The 14,935-nt window shown below is 36.8% G+C and overlaps 1 protein-coding gene across 2 annotated transcripts; it reads left to right on the plus strand.

Annotated features, from left to right (window-relative positions):
* On the plus strand, nucleotides 1,006-9,188 carry LOC109234346. 2 transcript variants are annotated; one of them, XM_019400305.1, is made up of 10 exons: nucleotides 1,006-1,334; nucleotides 1,662-4,724; nucleotides 4,850-5,043; nucleotides 5,155-5,226; nucleotides 5,373-5,525; nucleotides 5,679-5,842; nucleotides 6,320-6,467; nucleotides 8,098-8,220; nucleotides 8,319-8,406; nucleotides 8,745-9,188. In XM_019400305.1, the coding sequence occupies exons 2-10, from the start codon at nucleotides 1,796-1,798 to the stop codon at nucleotides 8,960-8,962; spliced, it is 4,089 nt and encodes a 1,362-aa protein (XP_019255850.1). In that variant the 5' UTR covers nucleotides 1,006-1,334; nucleotides 1,662-1,795; the 3' UTR covers nucleotides 8,963-9,188. The 2 variants fall into 2 exon arrangements, with proteins under 2 accessions (XP_019255850.1, XP_019255848.1); XM_019400303.1 differs by having other exon boundaries at nucleotides 1,006-4,724.

A 14,935-nucleotide genomic window follows, 5' to 3' on the forward strand; every position in this document is an offset into this window, starting at 1 on the left:
TGATCACTTTTAGCCCGTATCAGAAACTATTTACATCTGGTAGCCGAAAAAGTATATAAAATTTGTATAATTTTTGTATATTAACATACAAAATGTATAAAAATAAAAAAATATATACAAATTTTATATATTTTTCTGTTATTATTTTTACAGCGGCTATATAGTGCCATTTCTCATTGAAAACTGGCACAGAAAGGGATATTTTCAAGGTCAAAATTTTAGAAGACATTATCTAAAATGGGGAATTAAAGTGATAATTTGCGTTATCCAATAAAATGAGAGGAAAAATTTTGCTTCAGAGAGAAGATTTGCTTCATGAATCAGAGTTGGGTAACACCGTTAGTTTTTGAACATTGTGTACATTAAATGTACTCCACTTTAGCATACTTAAGGGACTAAATATGCTCAGGATTATATTTGAGGGACCAAAATAGATCTACCTTCAAAGATAAAGGACAATATTGGCCAAAAACTCATTTTATTTTATATAATGATGTTTGATTGAATGTTAAATTGAAAAAAATAATTGGCATATAAGGTAAATATATATAATTATTATTTTTTAATATAAGAAAACTATCCTTAAATTTTTTTATCTTTAACATTTCATGATATTCTTATAACAATAACATACATAATGAAAAATTTTAAATTTAAAAGAGCAAAAAAAATTATTACTCTATTTTTTTGATAATTCAAAAAGGTTTCATATTAGATTTTTCAATTTAAACAATTAAGAGTTGTGTTGGAATGAATATGATCTTGTCTTTCTTAATAAAGAAAATTTAGGCTCGTGCTTTAAAAATAAAAAAAATATATTAAAAACTTCTTTTCTTTATAAATATTATATTACGCTAATTTGAATTAGTCGGGTCCTGGTATAAGATGTTAAATAAGAAACAACAAAAAAGAAAAATTGAGCTCCATCACCGCATTTGACTGAAATTAGCGAATTACACACTTCTGCATGAGCTCTTCCACGTGCCCTTTCCCCCCTTCACTTTCTCTTTCTCTCACTACACTCACTACATTTGATTTCCATTAGTATTTTAATACGATTTAAAAATTATATTCAGCAACTTTTTTTTTTCAAGAAATCAAAACCAGGCACCCTTCCTCTTTCATCTCTACAATTTGATAGTGACCCACGCAGCTTTATTCCTCCATTAATTTGCTTCACCTTCTCCCATACAGCACACATTTTTCTGCAAAATCTCTCAGAAAAAAGAGCAACAAAAAAGAAAATCCCATTAAAAAAAATTATATCTTTTTATGGCATATCAGCTGCAAAAAATATAGAGATTAGCAAGAAAGTGCTGTTCTTGTTTTTTGAGGTATTTTCCAGTTCTTGAATCTTGGTTACTGAATACATATTATTTGCTAAAAAACCCTTGTGATTTGCCTATATTTTTGCTAAGCCCCGTTAGGGTTTATTTGAGGTTCAAAGCAGCTGTTAGTAGTATTGGCCTATTGGGTTTTCTGGGTTTGTATAGTAGCTCAATGTAGAAAAGGATAAACCCTAGAATTAAAACAGCAATTGTAGGTTTTTGGGTTGAATCAAGATTTGGTTTTTGAGAAGAAAAAAAATATTGAATTTGATTTGCCTGTATTTGTGTAAACCCGTTAGGGTTAATTGGGTCTTTTTTTGGTTTGTATTGTAGCTCAATGTAGAGAAGGATAAAGCCTACAACCAGAACAGCAATTTTAGGTTTTTGGGTTGAAGCAAGATTTGGGTTTTGGGTAAAAAGATTGAATTTTTATTTGTAAAGATAGAAATATATGTAAGTATTGGATTATGGCTTTTGATCAGAATTCAATTCCCAAAGATTTGCGCCCGTTGAACATTGTTCGGACAGTGCCAGAAGACTCTGGTATTGCTTCTGTGACCACATCTGGTAGACCCGTTGAGGGGTTTTATGGTAACCCGACCCGGGATGTTGGAGGTAGTCCTGGAACTATACCTGGGGTTTATTACCCTACCACTGTAGCGGATGCTGGGTTTGTAGGTTTAGGGTTTACCAATGCCGGCCCAGGAGCGACCGGTTGGGTCCCGCAGGTTGTGCCTTCTCAGCCTCCTGGTGTTGTTAGTGTTGGCGTTATGAATTCGGGAAGTGGGTCGTCGAAGAATCTGCATTTCGGGGCACGGGTTGGTAGTAATGCATCTGATCGTGCTAGTGATGATGGTGGTGATGATTCAGTGTCGGGGAGGAAAGTTAAGTTTTTGTGTAGTTTTGGGGGGAGGATAATGCCGAGGCCGAGTGATGGCGCGTTGAGATATGTGGGTGGACAGACTAGGATTATTAGTGTTAGGAGGGAGGTGAGTTTTGCTGAACTGGTTCGCAAAATGGTAGATACTTATGGGCAGGATATGGTGATTAAGTACCAGTTGCCTGATGAGGATCTTGACGCGCTAGTGTCTGTTTCTTGTCCGGAAGATCTTGAAAATATGATGGATGAGTACGAAAAGTTGGTTGAAAGAGCATCAGACGGGTCAGCTAAATTGAGGGTGTTCCTGTTTTCGGCTTCAGAGCTAGAATCGTCCGGTGTGGTGCAATTAAGAGATCTGCAAGATAGTGGACAGAGGTATGTCGAGGCAGTGAATGGGATTGGTGATGGGGTTAGTGGTATTGGTATTACTAGGAAAGGGAGTACCGCTAGCGCTGGTTCCACCCAGAATTCAGAATTTAGTGGCTCTGAAGCTGTTGATAGTTTAGCCAATGGTCAAGGAGAGCTTAGAGGCATACCTTTTGACGCACTATCACCTAGTGGGACTTCTGCTACCTCTCAAGAACCTGCTTACCGATTGGTGCATACAGATGCAAATCCTGCAACTCATGTCGATGCTTCTGTCACTCCAATGACTATTCCATTAGTTGTTCCTGGGCCAGTGCCAAGCTTATCTGCTCAGCCGGAGCATGCGTTAGAGAAAACTGTGCCTTTCGCTGCTGTGCAGCAGCGACAGATGGGTTATGATATGCAGCAAACAGGAGTCCCGTATCCAGGAACTACACCATATGTCCCGGCTTATGTGGATCCTCAAAGGGAGAACCTAAACCGTGCAGATTATGTTCAAATACCTTCCCAGATGGGATTCCCGAGGCAGCTTTTGGGAACTGTTGGGCCAGTAATCAATCAGCAGCATATAATTGCTGGTGCTCCGACTCAGCAGTTTGTCCCTGCTCTTCACATGACAATGACTCCTTCAGCTCATGTCACTATGAATCCTAATATGGTTCCCTCATCGATTCAGCCCCAACATGTTAGGTTTGAAAATTATCCTGCAGAAGGCACATTGGGGCCGAGAGTTGTGCAGTTTCCTGTTGACCAAGGATATAGTACTTATCAGCATCAGGCTCCTCCTGCAGCTTATGGATGGCACCAGATTCCACACTCTCAGCAGGCACCGCTTTCTGAAGGTCAGGTGCCTCCACCACTCGTTACCGGTTCTGAGCTGTTATCTAGGTTTGATGACTGTCTAATGTGTCAAAAATCACTGCCACATGCACACTCAGATACAGTAGCAGTAGAGCAAAGGGAGAGTCCTGCAAGCACAACATCTGACTTCAATTCAGTGTATCATAGCCTTAGATTGGATGAGAGGGGTCGGCCTATTCACCGAGCTGTCACGACCGGAGCCCTGGGTGAGGGAGCTGTTGAACAGCAGGGAGCTGCTGCTGGGCAAAGAATTGGGGGTCAGGGTCAAGGTGAGGTAGTTGGAGTCTCCCAAAATGTTGATAAACAGTATGAATATGATAGAAACCTCCAAAAGCCTGAGTTTGCGGAGCACCCAAAGGTGTCAGTTCCCCAAGGTATGATAGGTTTAACGGGTACGATGCAATCACCTTATGGTGTTTTTGTTGGTGCTGTTCCTCAACCGTACCATGTTAATGCCACTGAGCAGCTTATGGTTCCACCACAGTATCAGATTAAACAAGAAGTTGCTGCGAACAAACCAGTCAATAGTGATTTCCTTAAAGTTGGAGTTGTGCCTGGTCAAATAGTGGATAACTTAAGTGGTGGATCTCCCAAAAACTATGGTGGAAACACTCCTACCATGCTTCCTAAAGAAGATGATGTAGAGTCCTTAACGGCATACAACCACTTGAGACAAATTGAAGGAAGAATGGAAAATCTCCTGATAAACCCCGCTGAAGTGTTAGCAACTAATGAGCAGAGTAAGCCAACCGTTGATAACTTTAGAAGGGAAGACATGTTGAATAACAGAGTTCAACAGTTTGGTGGGAGGGAAGGATATCCAGGTTTGGTTACAAGTAACATGAATCCAAATGAAATACCAGCTTCTTCAAATGACGCTCCTTTCGTGCATAACATTCGGGCTGCAGAAGGGTATGAAGTCTCTCCCCATTTAACTGCCAATGCAACAGAAAGAACTCCAGCTATTGGTGAATGGAAAGATGGGCCCCAACATTTCCAGCAAATGTTGAATCCTACAACGGTAGAAACGGCCGTACTCGACGGTACTCCACCATTTGTACAGGAAAGCTCAAATTCTCTATATAGCAACCAGGATCCTTGGAGTTTGCAACATGATGCCCATTTCCCTCCTCCTAAACCTAGTAAACTTCAGCTAAAAAAGGAAGCTGCTGGCACCAAGGATTACTGTGGCGAGAATCTTTTTGGCAATAATAGTGAGTTGCCAACTGTTACTAATGGGGGATTACAAACACAAATTCGGTTGGAAGATGGAGCTTGCCTGCCTTCAGGTAATACAGATTTCAGTTCAGATCAATCACGGTCCAAGAAAGCTGAGAAGCCTCAGTTTCTGGATTGCTAGCTCGTCTTATGGTTTTGCGGTCTTAACTTTATCTTTTCATTTTTGCTATCAAAGGCTCAGTGGAGGAAATGATCAAGCGAGAACTTCAGGCTGTTGCTGAGGGTGTCGCCGCTTCTGTTCTTCAGTCATCCACTCCATCTAATGCTGACCTTTCCATACATGGAAGGAGTGAGTCCCCATCTTCTACTCAACGGAATGCTGAATTTGAAAGCGCTGATGCCGGAAAGGACACCAAAGATAAATTTGAGGTCTTAAATTCTCTCACACAATTACAGATGCTGCTATGCAAGCTGTTCATAATCAGTTTCTTGTATCTTATTTTTGCCTGTATTGCTAATCCGTTAGCAATCTCTATTCAGGAAACTAAGACTAAATTTCCAGAGAGAGCAAATTTTGGATTTCCGGTTTCAGATGGCATTGGACGCTTGCAGGTTCGACATCTCTTGTCCAGTGCAATTTCCTTGATTTGTTAGCCTTAACTGAAAAAATGAAATGATCCTTTAATGTCTCTGCCACTTAGCAATGTTTTTGATTTTCACCCTTCTTGTTTCCTTAATAAGTGCATTCATGTGAATAGATTATAAAGAATAGTGACCTCGAGGAGATGCGAGAATTGGGTTCTGGTACATTTGGCACTGTTTATCATGGAAAGTGGAGGGGTACTGATGTTGCAATTAAAAGGATTAACGACAGGTGTTTTGCTGGGAAAGCTTCAGAACAAGAGCGCATGGTTGGTATCTTTTGTCTTTCCTTCTGTTTACCACTTCTTGTCTATGTCTTTGTCTTTTTTCCTTCTCCCTGCACCTGATAATTTAACCAATTTATTCAAGATCTTTGCATCTTTTGTTGATGTACATTTTTTTTGTGCTTATCTTTTTATTAGAGGGATGATTTCTGGAATGAGGCCATCAAACTCGCAGACTTGCACCATCCAAACGTTGTTGCATTTTATGGTGTTGTGCTAGATGGTCCAGGTGGCTCAGTGGCAACTGTTACAGAATATATGGTTAACGGGTCCTTGAGAAATGCTTTACAAAAGAATGAGAGGTAATCTTTCTTTTGTAATCCGTTTGACTTGCATGGATTAAACGGAGTATTTGTTTATTGGTGACTTTACTTCCATTTGCAAATATTTGAAATGGAATTTTTGTTATAAATTTACTTTATTTTCTGGTTTGGACCACTGAATTTTGGGTTAAAAGTTGATAGGTTTTGACCTCTACTATGGTTTCAGTGATTAAAAACATGGTGGTAAGGCAATTGTAGGTTAAAGGCCAAATGATTTTAAGCAGGGGTTTTTCAGCATACCTTGTGGTAATAGAATGGTTTTCTTGTACTTAGTTTGTGGATGAGTACACTTTGATAATATTCTCCTGATCGTTTGCGAGTTCAGAAAGCCGTATGTTTTGATTTTGATGTCTTCAGCTTGAGCACTTGGAGTCCTCTTATACATTAAAATTTTAAACTATTAGTGGTGTTAACATAAAAAAATGGGGTGAGTAAATGAATGGCAACTGTTTTCAGGAATCTGGATAAGCGGAAACGCCTCGTTATCGCGATGGATGTTGCATTTGGAATGGAGTATTTGCATGGGAAGAATATAGTGCACTTTGACTTGAAAAGTGACAATCTGTTGGTTAATCTCCGTGATCCCCACCGTCCAATATGCAAGGTCAGTCATAGCCAAGAGATGCTTTTATTTGTCAGTTGGTAAAAAAACTATGTGCAGAAATGTTAAAGATTTAGTAGCCAATTATCTCAACAAGGGGAAGGGGTGCTAATCCTTGTCTAGCAAATTCTATTACATGTTGACATCACATAGATACTAATTCAACTTTTATTTAGACATATTTCAGTAGAACATCAGCTGATAATATTTGCAGTTGGTTATATGTTTGATGGTAGGCAGAACGGTTTTGTAAAAATTAGTGGATTTTTTGTTGTTGTGAAATTCTGGTGTACCCATGAGTTTCACGTTTTTTATACCCAATTACACTTAATTGGATGTAATTACACCCAATTACACTTAAATCCATTTCCAAGGTGGCTTTCCAAACATGCTCTAAATGAAAACTTAGAATTGCACCGCTGCATCTAAATCTGAAGTTTTATATGGTTTTCAAATTTGATTGATATGATTTTTGTTTTATATATGATCGTAATTTCAATTTGATTGAAATGATTTTTGGTTTGTATATGATCATAGTTTTTTGTTTGTCTTACTTTTTTCTTGCATTATGTATATTCTCGCCTTCTCTTTACTAAAAGCCAATGTTTTACGTGGTTTGCATTTAAATCTCTTGGAAAGCCTTGTGCTTTTCTAACTTTTCAAAATTAAGAAGGAAAAAAGAAAAGGGAAAGAAGCGCCTCGCTTTTCGCCCTTGACAACATTGATCCAAGGCTCACTTCACTTGCATGTATCGCCACTACCATCTATGGCATTGGTCGTATAATCATCATGTTATCATTACCATCACGGGCATCATTGTTGTCATCCTTGGTGTTATTTTATCATCTATCGGTATTGTTTTGTCATCCTTTTTTGCCTTACTAGTGCTGATAAATGGACCATGCCTCATTTATAATTTCTTTAGCCTTGTTATCTTTTTTTCTTTCACTTCTCCTGTGGCAAAGAATAGTGTGGCAAAGAATAGCAGTATCCACTGTATTCTTCAAAAGGGAATTGCAATAAGTAGTATACACACTTACAATTCAGAGTTATCTCTTACTAAGTTGCTCGGACTCGGGTGCGGATCTAGAGGTCGGATCATTCATCATCTAAATTTTAAGATTCGGGGGTACGGATCACAGGTACGGATACAGGTGCCGGGATTCTGCTCAAAATGATACAAATATCTAAAAATAGAGCTATAAAAATATGTCTATATTATGTGACACTATGTGGAAAACTTACAATGTACTCACTACTCCGAGAAGGAGAAAATATTGATCAAGAGGAAAATAAGGGAAGGAGATAAAAGGAAAAGGATTGACATAGAAATTTCTATATACAAGTTATTACATTTTCTTCAATTTTACCCTAGCTTTTGTTTTGATTTCAAAAATTATTGTATTTGACCCGAATTTCTCTGTCGATTTTGGTCGAAGTGCCCAAAATCGGTTGACCGGATCCGGAACACGGGTGCGGCACCGAAAATGAAGAGTCCGAGCAACTTAGTTCTCTTATCTTGTGCTTAACCATTTAAACACAAAAGCAGTCCATTACCAATCATAAAAGCTCCCTGTCATATTATCGTCTGTTTCACTTTGGTATGACTGGAAATCTATCCTTCTCGTTTTAGGTTGGTGATTTGGGGCTATCCAAAGCGAAATGTCAAACACTAATCTCAGGCGGTGTACGTGGAACTCTCCCCTGGATGGCACCAGAACTTCTAAATGGGAGCAGTAGTCTTGTTTCTGAGAAGGTATTGAGAAGTACTTAATTTATTACTTTGAGAAGTATTAATTTCCAGAAGGTATAGAAGAGAACGTTTGACTCATTCTTTGCCGCTTGTTTTTGTAGGTTGATGTATTTTCCTTTGGAATTGTGATGTGGGAACTTCTTACGGGAGAAGAACCATATACCGAATTGCACTATGGAGCTATCATTGGTAATGTCTCGCTGCAGTCGCTCTACCTTTCATTCTCCATTAACTTCTCGATTAGAGGCGGAGTCAGAATTTTAAGTTTATGAGTTCTGAATTGACATAGAACCCATAGGTGATCATAGTTACTAGGTTCATAACTAAATATTCATACATATTTATTGCATTTTCTAATAGAAATACGGAGTCTAAACAAAAGTTAATGGGTTCGTCAGAACCCGTAGGTAATACTCTCCCTCCGCCCCTGTTCTCGATACTCATTTTCAACTTTAACTGCAAATATTGTCCAAACGGAGGCTAAGGCATCAAACTGGTGTAAGTATTGACGACTGAATCCAATGCAGGTGGTATCGTGAGTAATACATTGCGGCCGCCTGTGCCAGATTCCTGTGACGCAGATTGGAGGATACTGATGGAGAGGTGTTGGTCAGCTGAACCGTCGGAGAGGCCTAGCTTTACTGAGATTGCCAATGATCTGAGAGTGATGCAATCTAAGCTCCCTCCCAAAGGACAAAACCAACTATCACCTCCCTCAGCAAATACCAACCAAGCTAAAAGTTGATTTTCTACATTTGTCTGTTATAGTTTTTTTCTACCATGATTTACATGTGGAAGCTGAAGTTAGTATATAGATTTAGCTTATAAATGTTAACAAAAAATATAGTGGTATCTTGCATTTGTTTTCTGGTACTTAGATTTACATCCCATTCCATTTTATTATTGGATTAATTTAGCATTCTACTGCAATCTAATGTGGCTCTGTCACAGATACTGACCAAATTGACATATAGGCATAAGAAACTCGTTATTTTCTTTTTAAGCATTCTGATGAAGGTTGGGGTCGAGGCATAGTTGATTGATAGATAAACTTTTTGATGCATATATTGTTTTGTGAATTGATATCCGGCTCTTCTTTTATCTAGTGCTTGGTTTTTTCTTTCTTTATTGAATTAGCTACGAGAGGGAATCACAAAGATACAGGGAACACAAGACCACACTCGACTTGAACATGCAACTAAGAGCCCGTTTGGTCATGAATTTTTTTTTTACTTTTTTCCGAAAGCAATGTTTATCCATAGAATTTTTAATTTTCACTTGAAGATGAATTTTGGAATTTTTCGACAATTTGATGAACTCAAAAAAGCTGTTTTTCAAAATTTTTACTCAGATCATTCACGAAAATTCAAAAATAATTCAAAAATATATTCATATCCAAACATAACTCTATTCAAATAGCATTTTCACTTTTAAAGAATTTACTTTTTTTCGAAATTTTACAATTCTTATGTCCAAACGCTCACTTAATATGTGTTGGTAAATAAAACTCCTACTTTTTAGGTTTGTCCTAGTCCTTAGGAAGCAGTTTAACGTGGTTTTTGTTATCTAGTTTTTAGGAGAAAACTTTATGGGGTAGTTCCTAATTTTTAGCTTAAGTTTGCTATGTTTTTTCTGTTATAAAAAGACTGCAGTTGAAGCATTGTAGTCAATCAGTCAAGCAATTTCTTTTTCACGTCTATTGCCTCTTTCTCTGCTCAATTTTTCACTTATAAATCTTCATCTTTTTCTGATCAGTTTTCTATCAATATGATGGATAAGTTGAATTTTTGGTTTCGTGTTAAACTATAATACTACTCGGATTTTTGAAATTGGGATTTTCTTGTGGTTACTTGGAAAAATATGAAATTGTGAAGCCTATCATAGCTGAATCTTTGTCACGCCCCGAACCTGGGCCTGGACGTAACACGGCACTCGGTGCCTGACTACATGTGACCGAGCGAACCAACTGGCTGGCTGAATCAACATGTGATATCATAACATACTGAATGCGGAGGATAAACTAACACATGCTGATATACTGAAAGTCTGAATGATAAAAATTAAAGTGCGGAAATACTAATACAATTTTGAAACATATTTGTAGTCAACATAGCTTAATATGAAAAGCCTGCGACTTTGTCTAGCTGTTACTCTAGTCTATGAAGCCTCTATTGAAGTACTGAAAACAATGTCTATCTGTAAATACTGAAAGACTGTAAGGTAATGATAATGCCCCAAAAGAACTGGGATCACCCAATAGCTGGTACGAGAATCCTAGCGCTCTGAATCTTCAACCTGTAAATCATTACCTGCATCGTGAGATGCAGGCCCCGGGCAACAGGGACGTCAGTACATTTGAATTGCACTGGTATGTAAAGCAACTGAAAGAAAGAATTATAAATGCTGAAACTAAAACTAAGCTGATAACTAAAATGATAACTATTGAAACTGAAACTGAAGTGATAATTGATAACTGAACTGATAACTGAAAAGATAACTGATAACTGACAACTGAACTGATAACTGGTAACTGAAATGATAAAGGAAGTAAGGATATGAATACTCCCTCTTCTGAATGATGAACAACCTGTTTATCTGAATAAGCTACGGTCTCGGGCCCAATATATATATGTGCACAAGCTACGGCCTCAGGCCCAAGTATACGTATACATAACTACGGCCTCAGGCCCAAAAATGCATTATGCATAAACTACGGCCTCAGGACCAAGTATGCATAAAGCATATAAACTACGGCCTCAGGCCCAAATACAAGTGTTCAACATTCAGGAATTTAAAAATCAGAAACTGAGAATCATACTGCAGTACATGATAGTGAAATACTGAATCACATTGAGTTAAATGATACTGGAATACTGAATGGGACTAGACTGAGACATGTGTTCTTGAACTGATTATGAATACTGAAATTTCAACTGTATATGGCATACTGAGTAATCTATACTAAGACTCGGGGGCATCAAACCCAAGTCTATATTGAATACGCACTGAGCTCACAACGTTCAGAATGAAAGTCATGAGCGAGTTATGAAGATAGAGAATAGAAGCTCTACAACTATTCAAGGAACTAGGCTTAACTATATTTCTGAGGCAATTAGTAACATCATAAAAAAAACGTAGTGTAGGGAGAATCATTAACATTCCCAAACATAGAGAGTTAGCCTCACATACCTCAGTTTTGCCCCTTAGTGCTACTACAATGATCCACAATACTAAGAACCTTCAATCTACAATAGCAATATCCAATGGAACCAATATTAGTAACAAATTCCATAACTTAAGCCATTTAGGCATATTATCAAACACCTTGTAGGCATAAATCTTTACATCTCATCACCATATAATTAGTTCATCCAACTATCACCATTCATCAACAATTTTATCCCACCATCATGACTAACCAATTTATAACTTCCAACATCACATGTATGACAATCCATCTACACCCAACCAACAAAATTCCATCAAATAATCACCTTCCAATCTCTACAATAATTATGTATTTATATTGGGAACTTATGGCTTCTAATCGCCACACCAAGAGTCACAATACTTAATTCACACTCATATACCCATAATAAATTCATACATGTAAGTCTAAGGGTGTAGGATTACCTTTTGGAAGAAATCTTGCAAAACCCTCCTTTGAGTTCTTGAAGGAATTTCTTGAAGATCTATGTGTTTTATGAGTAGATTTCATCAATACTAGTGTAAGAATGATGAAATTTCACACCAAGTTTATGAAGATTGCTTACCTTGAAGATGGTAGGAGTTGGTGCTCTTGAGAGGGTGAAGGAAGACCCCAAAGTTCGGCCAAGATAAATGGCTAAAAATGAACCCCGAATTGAGTATATAGTGTTTCGGGCGCCACAGGTGGCGCTGGGCGCTACCTGTGGCGCTGATTCCAGTAAGTCAAAATTTCCCGGCGCCACGGCTAGCGCCCGGCGCTACCCAGGACGCTGCCGACGGAAGGGACACAAAAACGGTCATAACTTTCTGTATACACCTCCAAATGATGAACGGTTTGATGCGTTGGAAACTAGACTCAATGAGCTTTAATTTTATAGGTTGTACATCACACAACTCCTTATATACATGTAGATATGCTCGTCCTAAGTGAGGTCTTGTGCGTACTCATTTGGAATTTTTAGTCTATCATGTAATTTCCAACTTGGCTTAGACTTAGGCCTCTTCTTGGACCCCAAATCACTTATGATTTGTCTCGTACACTTATTATAATAATCAATTGATAACCATCACATGAATACTCATTTAATGCATTCACAATAGATTCAAATTTACAGGGTGTTACAATCTTCCAGTATTTAGTAAAAGCTAATTTAATGCAAAAACTCAACTGTTTGAAAGTTTGGCTACTATTGAAAAGAAGGGGGAAAATTACACCTGATAATTTGTCAAACTTAACTGGAAAACAAACAAACATGAAGAGGAAAAAGCTTATCTTTCTTGCCTATGTACACGCTTATCATTAATCATAGTCAAAAAGAGTGTCACTTAAATTGGATTAACTCCTTTTGCAACCAAAAGAAATCAATAGAATTGTATTTGGCATATGGTTCTTGGAACATGTATTTTCTTTTTGGGACCGGCTCTGCTCACCGTGAAGGAAAAGAGTTGTTTCTTCTTAATCGAACGAAAAATGATTTGAGAATAAAAAAGAAATTTAGAACCAATGTGCTCGTCCAAGAAAAGGCCCCTAACAATGCCAAAAAAAGGAAATAAGAGTTGAAGACGATTTAACTGTAAGAGACTACCCTTCGTCTCGTGGCTAGGAACATCTTCATACATTAATATGATCTCAAATATTACAATTTCATTGAGTTGGCTTGTAAAAGTGGTTGTGGATGGGCCCTTTAACCTACTACAATTTCATTAGATTTCATATATAGGGTGCAAAATTATAGTTCATTATGTAGACCATCAACTAATTTTGTCTAACATTATGGATTTTAAGTGCAAGAAAAGATTATAGGTAGTTAATTAATGTAATTAATTCTGTGTGCTGTCCAAAAAGAAAGAAAAGCATATCCAACAATGAATCCAGGTAATTAATTATATTCATATTCTTCTTTAATTAAGACTTTCCTACCCTACGGCCCCAGTACCTAACGGATCTCTTATTTTTTTAGGAGATGGGACTTGGGAGTAGTACTTAATTAACTTAATTTTTAATGATCTTATTTTGAATCAATAATGAAACCAGCTAATTAATTATGTTGCAATTTTATTGTTCCACTTTTGGGCTAGATTAGAGGTCAGAGATTGTATGAATGATATGAGCAATAATAACAAACTCAGTGTAATATTCTATAAGTAGGGTTTGAGGAGGGTAGTGAGTACGTAACTATACTGCTACCTTATACAGGTAAAGAAGCGGATTCAGATACACCTTTGGTTCCAAGCAAGCATACAAAATCACAACAACATAGAGAAGAAAATACAGTAGTGTAAAAGTCAGGGAAACAGTAACAACAACAAGATGATATAATAAACAAAACACAAGCAACATCAGGTAGTAATAGAATTCTAAGAATAAGGAAATACTAGAATAACGATACTACTACTGGAATGAAAGAAATGACGTTCAACCACCTATTAGTTTTCTAATCTAATCTTCGTCCTTCACACTCGACTATCAAGGTTCATGTTCCTAAGCTGGAGATGATATGATTGATAATAATTATCAAAAATCAATACTTAGTGTTGAAAGATTATGTTCTTAAAATATAATGCATTGAGTAAAAGAAGAGAATGTATGTTGTTGATATAAATAATTATGTTTGGTATCCAAAAGAAAAAGTCAAATCCAAAATGATGATATGATATATATCCTTCCACGCGTTGTGAACGCGAACTAACACTGCTGTCTTCCCTTTTCTTCTTTATTTACTTTGAAGACTTCTCTAACCTAAATGGTCTTAGTTGTGATTATTATATTAGACTTACTAATATAATATTTAGATTACCCTTGTGTTAAGTCTTTTTGTTTACCCGTTTGAAGCATTTTTAAATTTAATTGTTACTGAGAGTTTAAGGATTTAAATTTAATTGTTACTATTCACTAATTTAGTTGGATAATTCAGGAACTAATTAGTTGAAATGAATAAAAGTCACTGAAATACTCGATTTTGAATTGTAATCTCCGACATTTGGTTATCCTCTGAGGGGTCGTTTGGCATGAGGTATAAGGTGGATAAGATGTAAGATTAAATTTATACTCTGTTTGGTTGGTGGTATAAATTTATTCTGGGATAAATTTATATCGCGAACTAAACAAGGTATAAATTTAATCCCAAACTTAATCTAGGATATCTCATCTTATCCCATCAAATGTGGGATTATTTTATCCCATCTCTCATGTGGTATAAATTAGTCCTAGGATTATAATCTCGGGATAATTTAGTCCGCATACCAAATGATTAAGGTTTTATCCAAATGTCTCTTAGATGACTTAAAACTCTATCAACTATTAGCGAGTTTTCCTTAATTAATACGAGGGCAAAGATCAATTTTAGCTCGCGGTAGAAACATTTATATTTGGTAGCTGCAAAAGTTTATAAAATATGTATAATATTTGTATATCATATACAGAAATGTACATGTATGTACGTGTGTGTGTATATATATATATATATATATATATATATATATATATATATATATATATATATATATATAT

Source organism: Nicotiana attenuata, chromosome 11, assembly GCF_001879085.1.
Source record: "Nicotiana attenuata strain UT chromosome 11, NIATTr2, whole genome shotgun sequence".
Taxonomy (NCBI): domain Eukaryota; kingdom Viridiplantae; phylum Streptophyta; class Magnoliopsida; order Solanales; family Solanaceae; genus Nicotiana; species Nicotiana attenuata.

Bases quoted from the DNA above. Each gene is read 5' to 3' on its own strand.
- LOC109234346 (XM_019400303.1), top strand. From the start codon at position 1,796: ATGGCTTTTGATCAGAATTCAATTCCCAAAGATTTGCGCCCGTTGAAC. The intron at 5,044-5,154 runs GTCTTAAATTCT...ATCTCTATTCAG, and splicing joins ACACCAAAGATAAATTTGAG to GAAACTAAGACTAAATTTCC. The intron at 5,526-5,678 runs GTTGGTATCTTT...TCTTTTTATTAG, and splicing joins CTTCAGAACAAGAGCGCATG to AGGGATGATTTCTGGAATGA.